General features: G+C 39.5%; 1 protein-coding gene across 2 annotated transcripts in view; it reads right to left on the reverse strand.

The window, feature by feature from the left end:
* The window catches only part of PDE4D (phosphodiesterase 4D), a 1,166,661-nt gene that overhangs the window by 645,596 nt on the left and 497,185 nt on the right, over positions 1 to 23,880 (reverse strand). Inside the window, exon 1 of one of the 2 annotated variants that reach the window (XM_007053879.4) lies at positions 15,247 to 15,612. The exons of the other annotated variant lie outside the window; for it this stretch is intronic. Coding sequence (XP_007053941.1) covers positions 15,247 to 15,518 — 272 coding nt within the window. The 5' untranslated portion in view covers positions 15,519 to 15,612. Of the gene's footprint in view, positions 1 to 15,246; positions 15,613 to 23,880 lie in introns of those variants that run through there. 2 annotated transcript variants of the gene reach the window in all.

Genomic DNA, 23,880 nt, shown 5'->3' on the forward strand with positions numbered 1-23,880 from the left:
TCTCTTGTGTGGACTGGTCCAGGATGAGGTTGGTGGTGGGATGGAAATTGTTGAAATCATGGTGGAATTCCTCAAGGGCTTCTTTTCCATGGGTCCAGATGATGAAGATGTCATCAATATAGCGCAAGTAGAGTAGGGGCATTAGGGGACGAGAGCTGAGGAAGCGTTGTTCTAAGTCAGCCATAAAAATGTTGGCATGCTGTGTGGCCATGCGGGTACCCATAGCAGTGCTGCTGATTTGAAGGTATACATTGTCCCCAAATGTGAAATAGTTATGGGTGAGGACAAAGTCACAAAGTCTCTGTGTATATAAATCTCCTCACTGTATTTTCCACTTTATGCATCCGTTGAAGTGAGCTGTAGCTCACGAAAGCTTATGCTCAAATAAATTGGTTAGTCTCTAAGGTGCAACAAGTACTCCTGTTCTTTTTTCTGAAGATTATAAAATCACATCTCTCAAAAAATCCTTGCATAGATTTTTAGATGCACAATCTGAGTATGCATCTTGAGCCTTAAATGCTTGGAATTTCAGACAGTTTTTTAAATAAATCCTTCAAAAGGCCACCCTTATCTAAAATACACATTTTAATTTTAAAGACTATAGTACAAAAAACTTGCTTCCAAAGTTTTCCTGTCCTTTCTGTCTATCCCTTTCTCCCTTCACCACCCTGTTGAAGAGAGCCCTTAAAGGGACAACACCCCTTTCCTTCCAGATAGCTGGACAAACGCATTTCCCTTTCTTTGCTTCTGACTATTTGATCAACTAGTTTTAAGAGAACCCTCCAGCAAAATCCGTACCTTAGTAAGATATACAATCCTTTGTTATGCCTAAAATCTTTGGAAACATATTTTTTAAAGTTGGTGAAATTTCAGAAACATGTCTATTGTTATGGAGATCACACAAAGTACGTTAATGTTCCCTTTTTCTAAAAGCAATGAACATTGTTATGAACACACTAAATCTCTGTGACTGATTAATTTAAAATGATGTCTTTGTTTCAGTGAGTTAAATATGTAGTAATCTGGAATGATTACTTTGTGAAGGCTAAAGAGTACATTTAAAATATAAAATCAGCTTAGAAATATGGATTTTAAAAATGTAAAACAGAAGAGTTGCATCATGTAGTCAATAATATTTAATGTTGTATTCAGCAGGACAGCTGACTTGCTCTTACTACAAAGTTTTTGCAAAGAAATCTCTGACAAACTTCAGAGTATATCAAAAAACCTGTGACTAATCTTTTTTTATTCCCAAATTTAGTGCTTTTAATTAGGTACCTTCTGCATGTCCAGTTTTCACCATCTGACATGCAGTGGAAAACATGCTCCATTTTCTTTAGAAAGAAATTGCAGAAGAGTGGTTTTTTCAAATGTCATTTGCTTCATTTGGGTTCAGGGATTTGGCTGAAAGGGGGTGAGGAAGGGAAGAGAGGAAGGAGGCAGTGGGGAGAGGGTTGGGCCTGGGCAGAGTGGGGGCGGGGTCTGGGGCAGAGCAGAGGTGGAGTATGGGTGGGGCCACAGGCAGAAGAGGTGGGCTGGGGAGCTAGCCTCCCCAAGCGGCAGCTTCACCCCCTGCCCATGGCAGCAGGTAAGAGCGGGTTGGCTCCTGCACACCCAGTGTGCACTGCAGTCTCCTTAGGTAGGACCTGTATTCACAGAGCCGAATGCACCAGCATCACATGTTCTATGTGAGGAAGAGGGTACGGAGGTCTCTGCAGGAAACTGTGAGGTGGGCTGGGCATCTCAGTATCCTTTGCTGCCTTGTCCCTCCCCAACCTGGGCTGCGAGCCCGAGCTGTCATCGGGCATAGGGGCACCTGTTTAATAATACTGCATAGGGCCCCATAAATCCTAAGGACTGCCCTGCTGTCCCTGAGCAGGTGTACAAAAGGGAATGGGTACAAGGAACTTCATCCCTCATGCTGTTAAACAGAGACTTAGCACAACTGCAGTGTCATGGCTAAAGAATGCAATATAGACAAACCCTAAGTCTATTTAAATTTGTACTGAGTATAAGATCAACCACTGAGGATTATCATTTTGAATTCTTTCCTGACTAGGTGTCAAGAACCATTTGATTATGTCTACACTGCAGTTAAACACCCAGAGCCAGCACATGTAAGCTGACTCGGGTTCATGGGGCTCAGGCTATGGGGCTGTTTAACTGCAGAGTAGATATTCAGACTTGGGCTAGAGCTTAGGCTCTCAGACCCAAGCATCAACAGCACCATTAGACAGCCCCAAAGCCCAGGCCAGCTGACACGGGTCAGCCACAGGTGTTTAATGGCAGTGTAGATATACCGTTTATGTCTTGGAGCATATTTCTGCCCCTTGCTGGTTTATTCAGCTGAATGTGTGCACAGTTCACAGTTACTGCTATATCAGTTGTATTCAAACGTATATTCCACTGTTGGTGGGCACCTGAAGGCACTCTAATGGAAAATAATGGCATCTGGTGATGCTGTGAGCCGAAATGGTTATATACTTTACAGAGGAAGCAGAGACCAAGTGAAAGGTAAACCTCTAATCTCAACTGGTTAATAATATGATGCATATTATGCTTTTCCCCTCATGGGAAAGGACATTTTTAATTTTTTTTTTTTTAAGGAAAAAGGTAAATGTCAGAAACAGCCCCCTACACGTGTAAATCAACAGGCAGTTTACATCATCTTCTAAAAACTTGGTTCTGTAGGAATGCTGCCAATCTGCCACAGAGCCCTTTCTTAGTGTCAGTGTTTGTTAGTCAAAAGTCTATCAAAATGGTTTAGTTTCCATAACAGAGAAATTCTTCCACAAACTGACTAGCCTGGAGAAAGAGATTGCAAGGACTGTTAGGAGTAGGTGTTTTGGGTCCATAGAAACATGACAGAAAATGTTTTGGCTGTGGAATTAGAATTATGTTTGCAACATTTCAACTACAGAACTGTTGAACTTATCTTGGATAGAACCTTATATGATCAGTAGGTTGTCACCTAGCTTTTGTTTAAACCTTTAATTAAAACAATTTTTTTTCTAGTAAGGTGATCCAAGTGGTTCAGTGATTTAGAAAGTGTAGGGTATGGTAGAGGAAACCCAGAGAATCTAGTAGTTCCAGACAAAGAGAAAACTGTTATCCTGATAAAACAGATACAATTTCGCCCGTGTTGGCAAGGCTAACAGCAATTCTAATCTTCACCTCATTCAAACTGTCATCTCTTACAAAGCTGTACATTTTATTTTAATAGCTCTAAAAGCAAATTACTATAATTTTTTTTTTTTACATCTATGGCTTGTTTAAACACTGCCTTTAATCTCACTCACATGTACACACATCTAGCTAAAATCATAGTGTGATATGGCTACTCTTTGAAATATTCTTTTCTGATGGTATAAGGTTTAGGTTTTTCCTATGAAGCCTGAGTGACACACTGCATGAGTCTCTAGATCCCTTTCTGTTGTCAAATAAAAGCAACCAGAGTATGCATTGTTTATGATCCCTCTCCTTTCTCTATGCTACTGGTATACTTTGCCTCCTCTCTGCTTTGATGGAACCTCTCTCTTGAAATGCTTCACATGTATCAATCTGTAATTATTTGGGCTCCCTGAGATGTAGGAGTGGTGAAGCAGGGCAAAAGGAAAGGACAGGTAAGTATCCATTAAATATCCTTAAAGAAAATATACTGATGGTAAGCAGAAGAAAGTAAAATATATATTTCTGTGCTATAATCAGTTTAAGCAGCAGCAGAAGATTGTGAAACCAACAAAGTATAGTCACATCAATAGAGTTGGATAGCCTGTTATGAAGGGACATTTTTATTTATTTATAATTGACTACTTAGGTTGAAGGGTTTTTTTTTTAAAAGAGTGAGATAAAAGTCAGTAAGTAAAAAGCATATTGTGCAACATAAAATAAACAAAACCATAGAGTTTATCAATGCTATTATGGCAATTAAATCCTGAATATTAAATGGCACACCCTACCAAGATCTATTTAAGGTATTTCTAAAGCACATATCATTTGGTATTTAAGTGCCAAAGTCAATGTAAGAATATTTATGATGGGTGGAGATACAGGTTGGTTGAATTCAAAGTGAAGTACTGTATATAACAGAGTACAAATACTTTCACAGTCACTAAACTACATATTTGTAGTTTTGAAACTATCATTCAATGGAATCAGAATACAAAATAAGACCAAAAAAACTAAAAACGCGAGTTAAAAAAAAAGTCACCAAAAGGGCTGAAGCAAGTCAAACAGATGACCAATCAAAGAAACCCCATCATATAAAAATGAAATCCTACTTTTTGTAATAGAAAAAAATGGTGCCATATATATCTTAAAAAGAAAAGGAGTACTTGTGGCACCTTAGAGACTAACCAATTTATTTGAGCATGAGCTTTCGTGAGCTACAGCTCACTTCATCGGATGCATACTGTGGAAATTGCAGAATACATTATTATATACACAGAGACCATGAGACAATACCTCCTCCCACCCCACTCTCCTGCTGGTAATAGCTTATCTAAAGTGATCATCAAGATGGGCCATTTCCAGCACAAATCCAGGTTTTCTCACCCTCCGCCCCCCCACAGACAAACTCACTCTCTTGCTGGTAATAGCCCATCCAAAGTGAGCACTCTCTTCACAATGTGTATGATAATCAAGGTGGGCCATTTCCTGCAGGAATCCAGGTTCTCTCACCCCCCTCCAAAAACCACACACACAAACTCTCCTCTTACCAGCAGGAGAGTGAGTTTGTGTGTGTGGGTTTTTGTGGGTGGGGGGGGGGTGAGAAAACCTGGATTTGTGCTGGAAATGGCCCACCTTGATTTTCATGCACGTTGTAAGGAGAGTGGTCACTTTGGATAGGCTATTACCAGCAGGAGAGTGAGTTTGTGTGTGTATGGGGGTGGGGGGGTGAGAAAACCTGTATTTGTGCTGGAAATGGCCCACCTTGATTTTCATGCACGTTGTAAGGAGAGTTTGTGTGTGTGGTTTTTGGAGGGGGGTGAGAGAACCTGGATTCCTGCAGGAAATGGCCCACCTTGATTATCATACACATTGTGAAGAGAGTGCTCACTTTGGATGGGCTATTACCAGCAAGAGAGTGAGTTTGTCTGTGGGGGGGCGGAGGGTGAGAAAACCTGGATTTGTGCTGGAAATGGCCCATCTTGATGATCACTTTAGATAAGCTATTACCAGCAGGAGAGTGGGGTGGGAGGAGGTATTGTCTCATGGTCTCTGTGTATATAATAATGTATTCTGCAATTTCCACAGTATGCATCCGATGAAGTGAGCTGTAGCTCACGAAAGCTCATGCTCAAATAAATTGGTTAGTCTCTAAGGTGCCACAAGTACTCCTTTTCTTTTTGCGAATACAGACTAACACGGCTGTTACTCTGAAATATATATCTTACTAACTCATTGTGAATACAAAGAAGTAGGAAAATGTTTTGTCCAAAAATACATATAGTAGAAAGAAAACTGATCATTATGGGTTTTAATAATCAAGATAATAATTTTCCCCATGTGGAAATATTAAATTAATTAAAAATTTAAATTGCCATGTTTACATACGTCTCTCTATATATACACCTGTGTTTATTTTAATAAGGCCTCACAGTTTCTACAAGTTTACTAGCAATTAATTAACTAGGCTATTTTGACTCCTCTAGCCAAGACTCTACTTGGCCTTACTTCTTTTCTTTCCTTTGTTACAGGGGGAGTCTTGGTGGAGAAAAAGAAGAGTCTGGCTACCATAGGATCTGAGAATAAAGCTGTAGGGTTTGAACTTCTGAAGTATTCATTCTAGAGCGGGGCAAAATTTTTCAGCTGAAACTATTTTTTTGGCCAAAAAAAAAAAAAATGCATATGTGGCAACACCAAAATGTTTTGCAAATTTGTTTCAGTGTCACCAAATTGTGTTGGAAAAAATATTCTGAAAATGTAAAAACATTTCAGCATTTTAAAATGACATGTTTTGATTTGAAATGACTTTTTGTTTTGAAATTTCTTTCAATTTTATTTAAAATAATTCATTCAACCAAAAATTTTTCAATGAAAATTTTGAAAAAATTTTTCTTTGATTTTTTGGAACTTCCAGATAAAGGCCCCCTCTCCCCCCCGCAAATCACCAATTCTCACAGTTCTAATCTATTCACAAACCTTTTCTCACATGCACAAATGTGACACACATGTAGTGGGGTTGTTCACACAGCTACGAAAAGGTCAAATCTTTCTCTCTCCAACTGGTCTCCCTCTTTTCCCCCATCCCTTTCCACAAGCCCTGATACCCATCCACCCTAGAGATAGCTAGGGGAAAAGGGGCTGGGAGGTAGGGGCAGCATAGGGTGCATTTAGGAGGGAACTAGCCGTGAGGATTAACCCAGGATATTATAGGCCTGTCAGCCTGACACTGATCCTGGACAAAATAGTGGAATGGTTGATATGGGGCTAGATTAATAAAGAATTAAAACAAGGTAATATAATTAATGATAATCCTAACTGGGGATGTTTTTATGAGATTACAAGTTTAGTTGATGACTGTATTTGTGTTGATGTAATATAGACTTTCTATAAAACATTTGATTTGGTACCACACAGCATTTTGATTATAAAAATAAAATGATACAAAATTAAAATGGCACATTTTAAAAATGGATTAAAAAGTGGCAAACTGACTCGTTTCACAACATAACTTCTAAACAGGAAATCATCATTTATCAGCTGTATATCTAGCGAGATTGATTCTTGGCCGTCTACTATTTAACATTTTTAGAAATGAAAGAAAACAATCACCGATTAAGTATTCAGAAGATACAAAGATTGTGGAGGGAGTAGTAAATAATGAAGAAGGCAGGTCACTTATATAGCCTGATCTGGATCTCTTGGTGAAATGGGTGAGAACAAACAATATGTATTTTCATATGGCTAAATATAATGCATACATCTAGGAACAAAGATTTATACATATTTACACAACGAGGGACTCTGTTTTGGAGAGCAATAACTCAAAAAAAGAATTAGGGATTATAGCAGATAATCAGCTGAACATGAACTCCAAGTTAGATACTAAGTCCAAAAGAATGGGATCAGTGTATATATAAAAAGGGAAATTTGAGTAGGAGTAGAGGAGTTATATTGCCTCCCTATATGGCATGATATGACTGCTACTGGAATACCGTGTCCAGTTCTTGAGTCCATAAATTAAAAATGATTTTGATAATTGGAGAGGTTTCAGAGGAAAGCCACAAGAATGGTTAAAGGATTGGAAAACATGCCATAGAGTGGGAGATTCAAGGATTTCAAACTATTTAGCTTATAAAAGCAAAGGTTAAGGGTCACTCGATCAGTTTAAGAGAACCTACATGGGGAACAAGTTTGATAATGGGCTCTTCAGTCTAGCAGAAAAAGATGTAACACAATCCAATGGCTGGAAGTGGAAACTAGACAGATTTAGACGAGAACTAAGGCATGTATTTTTAGCAGATAGGGTAATTAACCATTTGAACAACTTACCCAAGGCAATGGTAGTTGCTCCATCACTGGCAATTTTTAATTCAATTTTGGATATTTAAAAAAAAAACAAACAGATAATCTAATTCAAACAGGAATTATTTTAAGGAAATCCTGTGACCTATGTTATACATGAGGTCAGATTAGATGATCATTCATAGTAGTTCCTTTTAGACTAATGATCTATGAATCCTTACATGGCTGAGTTTGTCAAACACAAACTAGCAGGGTTACTTTACCTTTTAGTACCTGCTAGTTCTCACAGCTGTTGTAACTTAAATATTATAAGGCATTAAAATGAACGCAACATGCTGTAAGTGGTAAAACAATATAATGCATATTTGGGGGAAAGAGAGTTAACATGTCTAACCTGTGTAAGTTTCAGGTCTTCACCATTAATGTTGCAATAGCATATTCCTTTTTTAATTGTTCAAAGTTTATGTAATTTTCATGTTACCAAGTCTGAAATTATATACACGGAGGTTTAGGATGAGTTAATTATTTTTATTTCCATTAGACTAGGAAGGATTAGTTATAACATTGTTTCGAAGCCATGAGTAAGTTATTCAGTAATTTCTCTGCTATCATAGAGGGAACTCCTATCAAACCCTCATACTTTCACTTTTCTATTTGGAAGCCCAGCTCACATACTGTTAGAATTACATAGGTCAGAAGGACCTACCACTCACAAACAAATATTAGCTAGATTTCTATAGCAGACTGGTGACTAAAAATTAAGTTCAATAGCCTTCCCCCTCAAGACAACATGGAAGACCCCTCTCAAAAAAAAAAAAAATATGAGCCATGTCATGCCCTCCTATATAAAAATATAGAAAGGACAAAATTAAGTGAAAAAACACCAGTTTTCACTCAGAGTTCCACCAAATCTTTCAATTGGTATGTACGAGACTTTCATATCCATGGTTGGGCCAGGGGGCATGGTCCTAAATCCCATGGATGTCCCATGATTGGTGGATAAATCCCATAGAGCCCAGGTCTGGACAGAGGGTCTCCCCTTTCCCTAAAGCAGGGTTTTACAGACATTAACAATGGGGTTAGTGTATCTTCCACTAGGAGTTCCATGGAGATTTCTATGGGTTAACAAGAGATACTGCATAGAGTGATGCTCTATCAGCTGTTTCCTCTCACTAAAACCCACATCCTCTTCACATGAAAGGGCTTCCACACATTTGGATGAGTGGTGGTGGAAATTATGCCACTACAACCCTGTCCACACAACAATTTATCATAGTTTGTAACCGGTAAGTGCCATGGTTTGTGTCTGCATGTCAGATAGCAACGGCAGCTAACAGTGTTTTTCCCCTGCAAAAGAGTTGGGATGGCACACGGTTTAGATCCCGTAGACAGCTAATCAATTATTTTAAAGGGGGATTATTTGTGTAACCATATTTGTGTAACTGGCTGTCCAGTTCCTTCTCGTTCCCAAGTATTTATGCGATAGGACTTCCCAGAGTATCTACTTCCATGTGCTGTTGATGTTCTTCTGTTGACATGTCCTCAGGGTACTCTATTCCCTACTGAGGGTGTCTAGTTTGCAAATTAATTCCAATTCAATCCCTGGTCACTCAATTACAGATCTAAAAGTCGCAATACTACAACAAAAAAACCTTCAAAAACAGACTCCAACGAGAAACTGCTGAATTGGAATTAATTTGCAAACTATATACCATTAAATTAGGTCTGAATAAAGACTGGGAGTGGATGGGTCATTACACAAAGTAAAACTATTTCCCCATGAAGAAAAGGAGTATTTGTGGCACCTTAGAGACTAACCAATTTATTTGAGCATAAGCTTTCGTGAGCTACAGCTCACTTCATCGGATGCATTCAGTGGAAAATACAGTGAGGAGATTTATATACACACAGAACATGAAAAAATGGGTGTTATCATACACACTGTAAGGAGAGTGATCATTTAAGATGAGTTATTACCAGCATGGGGGGGGGGGGGGGGAAGAAAACCTTTTGTCGTGATAATCAAGGTGGGCCATTTCCAGCAGTTAACAGTTAATGGTCCGTTCCTGTTAACTGCTGGAAATGGCCCACCTTTCTCCTTTTTTAACTGAAGGACACCCAAATATTCTATCAACAGGTTCAGGCACAAAAGGTTATTTATTTTTGTAAAAAGCTTTAAATCACTTTACTTGTAAAGGACTTTTAAGGTTCAGCTATATGTGGATGAGTCTCTCTCAAAGACTTCATCTGATATAACCTGATGGCAAGGAAACAGAAAGCATTGAATAGCTGTAAAAATGAAACAATACACCACAAATGAAGAACATGTTGTTTCAAGATATTTGTGAATTGCAAAGCCTCTTCTAACTGATTCAGTTAAATGTCACAGAAGCCTTGAGTAATCTATATTTTATAAATTAAATTCAAGGTTCATCCTTCATCTTTTATTTTTTGATCACATGAACAATGACAATATATCTGTTATTAGAAAAGTATTTCTGTTTAGTTTTCTTTTCTGAAGCAGATGCTGTTGCTATTCTGTCATATTTGTTGCTATGAGGGTTTAGTTTTGTGAGGATGTGTACTGTTTCTTTAAATCTCCAGCAGAAAGACAGTGAAGAGGGGCTGGAGAAGGTTCTAGGTCCAGGGTTCTCAAACTGGGGATCAGTACCCCTCAGAGGGTCACAAGGTTATTATGTGGGGGGTCATGAGCTGTCAGCCTTCACCCCAAATCCTGCTTTGCCTCCTGCATTTATAATGGTGTTTAATATATGAAAAAATGTTTTTTAATTATAAGCGGGGATCACAGTCAGAAGCTTGCTATGTGAAAGGGGTCACCAGTACAAAAGTTTGAGAACCACTGTTCTAGGTAAAAGATCTACAGTGAAGCAAAGGTAGAGATAGAGGCTTTATCAGTAATACTGTTTTCCTTATTCTAACCAAAAGTTGACGGATTTTGAAACAGCATAAATAAAGAAAATACCAAAGACCCATTCTCCACAAGAATTTTGCTTTGATAAACCCCTGGAATAGTCTGAGTAAAAGAAGTGCTTCACCAGATTTCAAATCGCAACAATATTAACACAAAGTCTGTACATAATGTGTGTTTATAGAAGAATAATCGTGGCAATATTTTTAAAAAGTTTGATGTCCATTTCATCCCAAATAGCAATATAAAACACCAACAGATGTACTATGACCAAGCGTTTAAAAGTCTGGAAAGTGCACACAGACCTTTATGAAGGCATCATATGAACAAAGCAAGCAGCGTGACTGGTATCCAAAAGGAAGAAAACAAAAAAGAACATCTGGTAGATGTAGTTTTAAACAAGGTACTTTCAGATTTATTACAGTTTATGTCTCATCTATCTGTCAAATAAGTGTTGCAGCTACTTCCACTGTCTGAACTAGTGAAAATGCAAGTCACCTACCAAGAAAATAGGAGAAACAGTCCAAGAAGTAGAAAACAAATAATTTATGTGAGGAAAAGAGCAGCACCATTTAAAAATTAATCTAAAGACCATAATATTCCCTGGGCAGAAAAACGGAGGTATGGAAAAGGAGAATACAAGATATATGGGGTGCCCAGCCAGTGAAAATGTACAGTAAATATAAGTACACAAACAAAACAAATCAGGAAGATAATCCACAGAAGGATAAATGATGCTTATTTCAACATGCTTTAACTGCCTCACTCTATATGTGACCTCTCAGTCCTTATCCTCAAAAGTTAACACATTTAAAAGATTAACCTGTCTTAAATTCATACCTTTGCTAGACACTAAAAACCATGGACTCAATAGAGACACTGGGTAAGCAGTGTAGCCGCTCTTTGTCGGCAGAAGAGAGCTTTCCCGCCAACAAAATAAAGCCACCCCCAACAAGAAGCAGTAGCTTTGATAGCAGGAGAGTGACTCCCACTGACAAAGTGCTGTCCACACCGGCACTTTTTGTAGGTCAGGAGTGTGCAAAAACCTCCCCCTGACCGACAAAAGTTTTACCGATGAAAGTGCAGTGTAAACATAACCACTGGATTTATGGCTTATTACAACGATCTTTAACCCACTAACCCCCATCCCCAGCTTTTTTTCACCCTCCCCTTCTCCCACCCCCCATGACCGTTCAGGTGTTACCAGGCCTTTTTCACCTTGAATGGTCCCTTCTTGAAATGCGTTAACTACTTATGCGAAACAATCTGTTACACCTTGTATTTAGCTGTGACACTCTGAGGCCTTGTGAAAAATCCACACCCCTGAGCAACACAGCTAAACAGAGCTAAACAAACCCCCAGTGTATCTAGTGCTAGGCTGACAGGAGAATTCTCTTGTCAACCTAACTACCACCTCTCAGAGAGTTTGAGGACCTATGCCGACAGGAGAACCCCTCCCATCGGCCTAGGTAGTGACACTGAAGTGCTAAGTGGCATTTGTGCCGCTGCAAGTGTTTTAAGTGTAGACAAGCCCTTAGTACATTTCCCAGACCTGAAGAAGAGCTCTGTGTATGCTCGAAAGCTTGTCTCTCTCACCAATGGAAGTTGGTCCAATATAAGATATTACCTCACCGACCTTGCCTTTCTAATCTCAAGATTTGTCATTCGATTCTTACATTTAAAAGTGATAGGGTAGATATCACTACAACATGTAAAGGGACATTTAAGGACAGAATCTCAACCCTAAACTGGAACACTCCAAGGTAGTGCTCAGGATTAATTAGTTACAGCGAGACTCTGTGCTCGGCCCTAAGGGTACATCCCTACCATAAATTAAGCTGTAATTTTAACATGGGTAGGCTTCCCCACACTAGCTTTAATCTAGGTAGCACTGGTGCTGGTAACGATAACAGTGATGATGAGGCAGCATGGACACTGACTCAGGCCAGAAACTTGAGTGCATATCCAGGGTCCCCGGTGGCAACTAGCCCACAATAAATCCTATGCTGCCATGTCTTCATTACATTTCAGCGTAGACATATCCTATTATGACAGACTCCCCAGGCTACCTTATTGGCCACAGTATTGCCTGGAATCTTGCCCCAAACATATCTTTAGCTCTGGCCTGGCATACCACGCACAGAAGGGCTAGGGCTTGTCTTTGGAAAGCAGTTTTACGGCTGTCTTTCAAAGTGTCTGCATGAGGGGAATCTTCACTCGGCCAGATATAGGGCTTTTACGGCCCCTTCACACCTTGCTGGTTCTTTTTCCTGGAGAAAGAGAGCTGGAGCGGGGTAGAAGGGGTGAAGATTTTCCACATAATTTACAAGTTAACTGGTGCAACTATACTTTCCAGATTAGGTGCAGCTAGAACATTTCACCATGTTGTACTTTGCCCTAGACTTTCACACTCACAACTTTCAATGCCTTTCAGAATTCATTGCTTTTGTTGCCTTCACTTTGGCATTACAAAAAGAGCTGGGCCAAAAAAAAAAAAAAAATTGGCAGAAGACCTAGGAGAATGACCTAGGTCAGGGGTTCCCAAACTTGGTTTGCAGCTTGTTCAGGGTAAGCCCCTGGTGGGCTGGGAGACGCTTTGTTTTCCTGGTTTCAGAGTAGCAGCCGTGTTAGTCTGTATTCGCAAAAAGAAAAGGAGTACTAGTGGCACCTTAGAGACTAACCAATTTATTTGAGCATAAGCTTTCGTGAGCTACAGCTCACTTCATCGGATGCATTTCCTGAGCATCCACAGGTATGGCCGCTCGCAGCTCCCAGTGGACACAGTTCGCCATTCCCGGGGGCTTACCCAGAACAAGATGACCTCCTGAGGTCCCTTCCAACCCTGATATTCTATGACTCTATGATTCTAAGCCACGAACCAAGTTTGGGAACCTCTGACCTAGGGTGAGTCTCTTTCATTCTTTCCTGTTGAAGCTGTTCCACTTTGTATAAAATATTTGAACAGTCATTGGGCCAGAGAGAGAGAAAGAAACTTTATAGTCAGGTGGCTGGGCACTCAGCTAGGAAGGGGGACACCCAGATTCTAATTTCTGCTCCAATGACTGTTGGGTAATACATAGTTGAATAGCTTCAACAGGAGAGAGTCAATTATGAGATACTAAGCATTCTCCATTGCTCAACTTCTTACAAGTTTATTACCAAAAAAAAAACCCCAAACCAAAAAATACTGTATTTTCTTTGTTGACTTTTCTTGACAAATTAATTTTGGTTTCAACCCTTGTGGAAACAATTCTATCCAAATTCAGTTTTTACCTTGATTTACTCATTTATAAGCTGTTCACCAAGTTGTTGAACCCATAACTAATATGAACAGTTCGATATCTTTTGGATTTTATGTACATTGATCAAGGGGAGAAGACACTTAATTTTATTCAGCTTTCTCTAACATATTTGTAATGCCTTCTTATCAGGTACATTTCTTTGAAAACAAACATTCCTAAACTTTGGAAACATTGTTTTCTTCTCCTCTCCAAGGAGCAATAATATTCTCCAATGGAAAGGTACCCTGTTATTCTAATGCAGGTCTAAACAAGCACCCTGTATAACTGCAGTTCTTTTGATTTTTTTTTTTATTCTCCATGCCTTCCTGAATCTTGCTTGTTTTTTGTTTTATTTTTTCTCTCAACACTATATCCACACACTTCACTAATTACTTTAAGTCGTCTTCCTACAGTAATGTCTAAATCCCTTCCCTGGTCGCCATGCTGCATGTGTGTCATTTTAACATGTATTGTTGATTCTGATTAGGCCGTAGGCACATTTTACCATTTCTACATTAAATGCACTTTTTGTTGTACTTATGTATGCACACACACACAAACTGCAGTATATGCACACACTCACCACAGCGCATAAACATATGGCTACGTTCTGCAATTAATTTAATTCAACTATTGAAATCAATATTACTGATCCATTCACTGATTAAAACATGCCACCCTTTAACATCACTTTCTGCTGTAAGCTTATTCCCTTTACACTAATACCACAAAGACAGAGCATATCAAAGATGACAAGACCATCTCAGCAAATACCAGTGCATTATTTCTTGAAGTACAAGAATACAATTATCATTCTGAAAGATAATAAATATGAAAGCATACTATTCGTACACAGTAGAGGGATTCAATACATATGAATGTTTTTCATCTAACTAACCACACACATCAAAAGAGTGATAAATATTTAACATGGGGAATTACTTTGTCTTTTCCTGTATTTATTACAATAATTATTTTAACAAGAACAACTACTCCATACACAGGACTAGCCCCTCCACTACCACCAAGTTCTACTAAATTTGAACGCTATGGAGACCTAATCTTCTACTTAGGAGGTTATAAATATGACAATTTTTTAAAAAGATAAAAATCACACACACACACACACAAAAATCTCTGCCTAGTCACTCTGACTTGAACAGCAGAAGGTCAAATACATTTACTTTTTATTGTCCTTGTTTGAATGCCTGAGAAGTGGGGGGCAGCAGGGGAGAAGGAAATTTCCTAAGAAAATCAGAGAGAAAAAGTCATCCTGACACCAATACTGTGTATTCTCATTGTATATCTAGAATAGAATTTATTTTGATAAACTTCACACCTGACGTCAACTTTGAGTGACTGGCGTTCTTAAACTATTCTTAACACCCATCCGAAAGATTCCTGCCCAGATTTACTATGAATTATTTTATATTTATGGAATAATGCTGAAACAATACAGATTTTTTTAAAAAAAAGCTTTCCATGCAAAAGTAAGCACTGCTCTGCTGCAGAGGCCAAAAGTTAACCCTATATGTAATCTCTTCCGTCAACATGCACAATTCTTACCATGTATGTGCCACAGTGAAACGCCGCTGTTTTGGTATGTTGCTATTCAAAAGCATCCTGCGTAAGAGCCTTGGAGAATTTCTAGGAGAAGTGACTGGAGAGAACCTGGGTGAAACAGATGAAGACTTCCTGGATGTCTTGGACTTTTCATTCTGCAACAGGTTTTCCCTCAGGTTCTTTACAAGATCCTCGTTCAGCCATGGATTTTGGCACTGTGGATTATCAACTTCAGGTACAGTCAAGGTGTCTGGGCTTGTTGTCTGCTGAGCCATATTCCCCAAGTAGCTTTAATAATACAGTAATGTGATATTTGTTTTGGTTGTTTAAAATATTTCCTTGTTAATTCAGTTCCAGAGAACCGTGCAGAGCTTCTACTCCGACTCAGCAGCCTATTCTGTTTTCAACATGGTGTTGCCTGCCCTCCGCGTCTCTTTATAGATAACGATCTGCAAAGAAAAAAGCAACTAACTCCTCCACCGAAACCTATTAAACATTACCACTCCTCTGACAATCCCGTTGCCAAAAATCACTTACTAGCTATCATTGCAAGTGAACATGGAGGGAAGAAACTGCGTTAGTACGGCTTTCTGTTAGAGCTACAAAGCTGCCTGTTAAACTATTGGAACTAACGCGCTGCAGCTGCTTGAGCGGCTTCTGGCTATGTACATAAAAAGCACTAGGAGGAGGGCTTAGACGTCAGATGCGTGTCCGTATTGTTTGTTATTCTTTCCGTTTGCTTATTCCTGAATTTTAAAATAGGCTGAAAGGAGAGGTGGGGGAATGCTGAACATCTTCCTCCTCCCCTCCAACCTCATCTACAATGTTTATCTTTGCAATCCAATCACTCACAGAAGAAAATTGCAAAACATTTTTAAGGTAACAAACAAGCAACAGAACAAAATAAATATAAAAAAAGTCCACTGATCTTCTACACCACAATCGGTTACCTAAACAAGACCGCAAGAAAGAAGAATATGTTCATCTTCTTCAATAATACAAAAGAAAGTGAAATTGCTTTGTCCTGTACACACACACAAAACAGGCTATGATTGCCACAAGAACTGTTTAATTAGGTGTTCTAAATTAACAGGTCAATACATCTTCCTATGTCCCCACAACTACTTAATCTGGAAGATAATTCCTATTCCTTTGCACAGTTAGTGAGTGCTGAAAATTGCCCTATTATGCAATACAGTCTTTATAAGTGAATTCTTAACATATGATAAAAGTGGTCATTATTTATTCCTTTCCAGTAACACTACTATTGAATTTCATTCTGAAGAAAAGATCAGCTTTCCTTTTGGGAATTATACAAGGCACTGTGCTGCTGTATTTTTCTTCTGATCTTGCAAATCCTCCCTCAGTCAGTGCTGAGGGCATTTTTTTCAAATTAAACTCAATCCTCTCTCCCTGAATAGCTAAAGTACTCTTTATAAACATCAGACACTTTTTCTGAGACTGACATGATGACCCACAGCAGACAAAGCCAGAACTGGAATCAGAGCCCTTATTGATTTAAATTTGGTACGTGTCCTACTTTCAGGTCACAGAAACAAACACCCCATTTCTTTTAAAATGAACACTCCCTGTGTACTAGAATGTCACCAAGATACAAGAGATCTCCTGAGTGGCAGAGTGTTATATGCATATTATATCACTGCAATATGCTTCTCCCATTAAGTTACATTACCTTGCATTCAAGCTCTCAGGGGAGAAAGCATTTAATTATAAAGGTCCCCTGGCAAAGTTACTCACCAACTGGTGAGCCACCTTGTGGCCAAGTGAAGCATTGTGGAATTTCATTCTCCTACTCCTGCTGCCCAGGTCTATTAAAATGCTTGGTGACATCCTCCCAGCCAGGTCTTTGTGACTTGGCCCTCAAGGTGGGTCATCGTTTACCTCACCTCTTCCAGGGTAAAACAGGGTTTCCACCCAATAGTTCCAGGCGCTCATACCAGGTTGACAGTCCTGGTCTAGGCCCAATAATCCTTCTGGCCCCTTCTGTCTGGGGTTTTCCAGCTCGTCCTCATGTTAATGCAATGGGGGGAACTCAGTACCTCCCTCTACTCTGGGTTCCAGCCCTGGGACACTTGTGGCAACTGGCTGTTTTGTCAGAGCTCTTGCTCCTTCTTTGGAGCTACTTCCTACAATGGATCCAAGTTCTCAGTGCCAGGGGATTATACTCTCAGCAGAGGTCTGTCTCAGGGCCCAGCCCCTAAACTCAGTCCTCAAGGTAACAGAGGAAAGGAAAAGAAATAAAGACTAGCAACTTCTCTGTCCTATCTGGATCCTCCAGCTGCCCAAGTTCAGCCAACCTAAGGTAGCTTGTCTTTCTGCCATGATCTTCTCCAAGCTTGGCCCTTCTGAAATGAGCTTCTCCCTTCTTAAGGCTCCTCTAGTAAGATTGATATGCCCCCCAGGTGCAATGGGCCAGGGCTACCTCATCCCAAAGCTGCTCTTTAACACCTTCTTGCTTGGTACTGTATATGGTTTGTATAGCCCACCACACATCCACATGGTGACCATGCTTTCAATATGGTAGACAGGCTTGCCCAATGGCTAAGTGATAGTGAGTGCACTGCTATGTGGGAGAGGAAGTTTCTGTTCTCTGTCCTAGTTTCTAGTTGGCACATGAAATCCTGCAAAGGCAAAACTGAGTTGCAAAAGAGACTTAGCACTCAACAGCAAAGTCTTCCAAGCCTCCTCTGCCAGAAGCATGACAGCTTCAGCATAGCTCCTCAAAAGGTATGTGAGAAAAGAGTAAAAATTATGAAACAGGCTTTGTAAAGGATAAGAAGACTACCTTTCCCTAATTCCCCCTTCCTTTGTTTATAAAAAGCTGATAATGACTCTACATAAGCCTGATCATTTTTCTAAACAGCCGAGTTTATGTATGAAAATCCAGGTGCTCTTGTGCTATGAAACCCTGTACTCTTGTACTCACACTTAAGCATTTTCAAGAAAGCAGAAATGGTCTCATAGGACTGGACAGACTGCCCTATTTGGGGCCAGATCTTGCACCACTGAAGTCAATAAGACTGTTGTCATTTACTTCAATGAACAAAGGATCACACTTCAATTAGTATGATCTTACAAAAATAATTTGGCTTACATACCGGTAGCCTTATTTCCATTATTTGAAATAATGCTCTTAAAACTAGTCAACATAGCAACCACTACTATCTCAATACACTGTATAACGGGCATACTGTGGCCTTGCCACACATTAAAGAAATGCCACTGTATGAATAGCAGCACAATAAGGCCCTTTGTTTTTAACGGAAGTTAGGAAAAATGAAAGTTCGATCATTATACAGTGTCAAAGTCCAGGACGAATAGCTATTGAAATGCTTTTTCCACACTGGGACAGGAAGTTATCTTTCTGAACTTTGGTTTTCTAGCGACTCTAACAACTTCCCATAAAGATTTATCCTCTCCTCCCTCACCAAAAGAGAAAGCTTGGAGGAAACAGCAATGTGATTTAAAAAAAAAAATTGCAAAGCATATATGACAGGTAGTTTTAACATATTCAGTTTTATTGATTTTGACCAATTAAAGTGCATATATGTCTGACATTTTATAATATATTTTGGACTTGTATACTTTGTAAATTGCAGTCCAACACCATCAATCTTTATAAAGTTGTCTTCACAATCCAAGAGTTTTAAGAATCTGTTGAACAAACAAACCTTATCTTCACTGATTGATGCCAATGCCTAGGGTTTATACATACAATGAAAGAAAAGGAGTACTAGTGGCACCTTAGAGACTAACCAATTTATTTGAGCATAAGCTTTCATGAGCTACAGGTCACTTAAGCTTATGCTCAAATAAATTGGTTAGTCTCTAAAGTGCCACTAGTACTCATTTTCTTTTTGTGAATACAGACTAACACGGCTGCTACTCTGAAACCTGTCTACATACAATGAAAACTCTCAAACTAATTCACTCTCATGAAGTTAAATGAAAAGGTTTACTCTAAGGCTACAAATGCAAGTGGTCCCCATTGTAACAAAAAGTCAAAGTTTAACTTGAATAACAACTATTTCTAATGCTACACCATAAGCACACAACAGTTTAAACAGAGACTGTTTACTCTAGATTGGAGGAGGAGGGAAGGAATCTTGCAAAGTGACTTATACAGCACCTTTCTCCTCCCACAGTATAAACCTTTACAAGCAAACTACACAATGGGGAGGGGCAAATCATTCATCTCTCCTAAGCTACATACAGTTTATTTAAAAATGGTAGTATGATGGAGACATGCGCTCTAAATAATTTCCATCTTCCTCTGAAAATAAACATGATTAACTGATAAGCAGTGCTATTTGGGTCTCTTTGAACAGACACATTTCTGATTTTCCTACTATAAACATTGTAGGTCTGGATTCCCACAACCTGCCAAAACCAGAAAGGAATGCCGACCACTTCTTTGAATATGGTTAGGCAGGCCTCGTGACTTGATAGTTTAACATCAAAATCTAATCTTTTCTAACGCATAGGTGGGAATGACACTAGAATTGCTGCAGCAGTTCCAGTCAACATAATCAATAATTTAAGCATACAGATATTATCTTTGAAAACTCGTGGCGAACGGGGGAAGTCCCGGATGACTGGAAAAAGGCTAATGTAGTGCCCATCTTTAAAAAAGGGAAGGAGGATGATCCTGGGAACTACAGGCCAGTCAGCCTCACCTCAGTCCCTGGAAAAATCATGGAGCAGGTCCTCAAAGAATCAATCCTGAAGCACTTACATGAGAGGAAAGTGATCAGGAACAGTCAGCATGGATTCACCAAGGGTAGGTCATGCCTGACTAATCTAATCGCCTTCTATGATGAGATTACTGGTTCTGTGGATGAAGGGAAAGCAGTGGATGTATTGTTTCTTGACTTTAGCAAAGCTTTTGACACGGTCTCCCACAGTATTCTTGTGAGCAAGTTAAAGAAGTATGGGCTGGATGAATGCACTATAAGGTGGGTAGAAAGTTGGCTAGATTGTCGGGCTCAACGGGTAGTGATCAATGGCTCCATGTCTAGTTGGCAGCCGGTGTCAAGTGGAGTGCCCCAGGGGTCGGTCCTGGGGCCGGTTTTGTTCAGTATCTTCATAAATGATCTGGAGGATGGTGTGGATTGCACTCTCAGCAAACTTGCGGATGATACTAAACTGGGAGGAGTGGTAGATATGCTGGAGGGCAGGGATAGGATACAGAGGGACCTAGACAAATTGGAGGATTGGGCCAAAAGAAATCTGATGAGGTTCAATAAGGATAAGTGCAGGGTCCTGCACTTAGGATGGAAGCTACAGACTAGGGACTGAATGGCTGGGCAGCAGTTCTGCGGAAAAGGACCTAGGGGTGACAGTGGACGAGAAGCTGGATATGAGTCAGCAGTGTGCCCTTGTTGCCAAGAAGGCCAATGGCATTTTGGGATGTATAAGTAGGGGCATAGCAAGCAGATTGATGGACGTGATCGTTCCCCTCTATTCGACATTGGTGAGGCCTCATCTGGAGTACTCTGTCCAGTTTTGGGCCCCACACTACAAGAAGGATGTGGATAAATTGGAGAGAGACCAGCGAAGGGCAACAAAAATGATTAGGGGTCTGGAACACATGACTTATGAGGAGAGGCTAAGGGAACTGGGATTGTTTAGTCTGCAGAAGAGAAGAATGAGGGGGGATTTGATAGCTGCTCTCAACTACCTGAGAGGTGGTTCTAGAGAGGATGGTTCTAGACTATTCTCAGTGGTAGAAGAGGACAGGACAAGGAGTAATGGTCTCAAGTTGCAGTGGGGGAGGTTTAGGTTGGATATTAGGAAAAACTTTTTCACTAGGAGGGTGGTGAAACACTGGAATGCGTTACCTAGGGAGGTGGTAGAATCTCCTTCCTTAGAAGTTTTTAAGGTCAGGCTTGACAAAGCCCTGGCTGGGATGATTTAATTGGGGATTGGTTCTGCTTTGAGCAGGGGGTTGGACTAGATGACCTCCTGAGGTCCCTTCCAACCCTGATATTCTATGATTCTATGATTTAGTTGTTGTTGTGACTGCTTTTTGACTGATGAGTTAATCTGCTGGGTCCATCTCTAACCACTAAGAATGGAAGGAGGTTGTTGAAGGTAACCTATTAAGCTTATCCAAAGAAAATAATTATTTTTTCTAGACAGCATAGTTTAACATGAAATATATGCATATCACATATTCAGAGCACAATATTGGTACTGCTTTTAGGAACAACCTAATATAGCATATGTCTAAGCAATGTATAGACTGAACACAATTTATAGACTGAATACCCCTAGTTAAACCTAATGTTCAAGTTTTATTTTGATCACAGCTGCATAGGTAGGCCTTATGTCAAAACTAGATATTACAGCAAGCTAGATTTCATCTTTGCTTCTAGTTCACTCACACACCACATGCAAAGCTCAAGTGATTAAACCACTGGCTGGATTAAAGCAAAATTTGTTAAAACTGTAAGTGTTTTTTATTTGTGTGCACATTTTTTGTTTTCTTTTGCTCTAATACTGATTGTGCCCTGTTGCTTACTTTATAACATGAAGATACCCTTTCCTGCTCACCAGGCATACAAATATACTGCGGGCTACTATTTTGATCTTTTAACACTGTACTGTTCCATTCCATTTTTTAGCCTTTGGTTCTGGCCCCACAGCAGGGAACTAGAATCTCTTTACAAAAGCATTGCTGAAAATCTAGAGATAACTACCAGCAAATAATACTCATACTCCACCCACCATTTACAAATATAAAATGAAAATCAAACATTCAACGTTTTTGAAATTGACATAACCTTTACTTTCCAAAGATGTTGATTATGCTAAACAAAGTAATAAGATGTTAAAGGCTGACAGTCTCAGATTTCTGTATTAAATATGAAAAGCAGAAACAACCATAGCCGTCTCTGCTATGTCTGTCTGTTCTAACAGATTCAAAGTACAAACACAATTCGATAAGATAAAAAGTAGAAGTAGATTAAATATACTAACAGGCTAAACAAACATGAAAATGCAGTGTCTAGGTACAAACTAATTTGCATATATGATTATGGTGACATTATTTTATTATATAATTACATATATCAAAATACAAGACTATTTATTAACATAGTATCCCTTAAAAAAAGTGCCACAATATCCTTTGTAGATAGAGTCATTGTGTCCTAAGACCCCCTTACTGCCAACTGCCAGGGCAGTTATAGAAATATCATGAGTCTGGTATGTACATTCTAGTTTACCAAAGAATGTCATGTGTGGTCTCAAATGAAAGCCTGTGTCACACTGGTTATTGATATCATTGTGAAACATGTGTACAGATATAATGTAAGGAGTTATGTATATATACACTGAAAATAGGGTTTTAGAGTCTGTTTCAGTATTAGTCATGAGTAGCAGTGAAAAAAAGGTTCTGTCAGACAAGAGATGTTTATTCATCTCTCTCTCTCTGTCAGGATGTTAATTAAGCATTGTAAGCTAACACAATGGATGCCTATTTACATACAAAGCTAACAAACAGATGTGAAGTCAACAGAGAACCAGCACACAGGAAAAAAAGAAGCCATGAGGGTTATCCTGGCTGTGTGCCAAAACAATTAACTTTGGGGGGTATATCTATAAGGCAAAGGCCCCATGGTCTTGCACCTAGGAAGTAAATATTTTACATTCATGAAAATGGGATCTTAGCCAACCTTGTTGAAAAAGCTGAAGAAAATTAACAGGTTAACCACCTGACTAAAGAAGTTTTATCTCATAAAAAGTTAAGTTTAGTCTCTAGAAAGCATGTTATGCTTTTGTTTTATATGTAACCATTTGTTTCCAATATTCTACTTCATGTCTTGAATCTTTGATAAACTTATTTTTGTTTTCACTATAAATATATAGAGGTGCTATAATGTGAAGCCAAGTGCAGGTCCTGAGAAGGTAAGGTAAGGGCAAAGGAAGGGCTGGCATAGGACAGCAAACCTAGTATTTCTGTGAGTAGTCAATATCAGGGGTTGGATATCACAGGAGAATATTTCAAAGGGACTCTGGGACGGAGGTGCACCTATTGCTAGATGAGGGCAAAGGAAGGACTGGCATAGCCCAGATAAGAATGTTTTAGTGTCTAACAGACTGGTGTCAGCTAAGCACAAGCAAGACTCCTTCTCACTGGTGGTATGGGGTAACAAGGTGACTCGCAGTCCTGCATAGCCTGAGAACGGTCAGTCATCTATAAACTAAGGAGAAAAGGAAGACTTGTAAAGCAAAATATGAACAGGAAAAGTGACTCAGTGGCTTGAGGGGGCCAGACAATTTCAGATAGAAAGGACTGCAAAAGTGAAAGAGGGAACCCTCCCTCCCCCGGGGATATGGATATTTGCAGAGAAGAGACCAATATTTCAAGACTGGAAAAGTTGAGAGGGGTATGGAGTAACAGAGATACAGCATAAAGACTTGTCCACTCTTGAAACACTACAGCGGCACAACTGTAGTGCTGCAGCTGTGCCACACTGTAGTGCTTCACATGTAGACACTCTTACAGCGATGGGAGGGGTTATCCCATTGGCATAGTTAATCCACCTCCATGAGAGGCGGTAGCTAGGATGATGGAAGAATTCTTCTGTCAACCTATTACTGTCTACACTG

This window comes from Chelonia mydas, chromosome 5 (assembly GCF_015237465.2).
Source record: "Chelonia mydas isolate rCheMyd1 chromosome 5, rCheMyd1.pri.v2, whole genome shotgun sequence".
Taxonomy (NCBI): Eukaryota; Metazoa; Chordata; order Testudines; family Cheloniidae; genus Chelonia; species Chelonia mydas.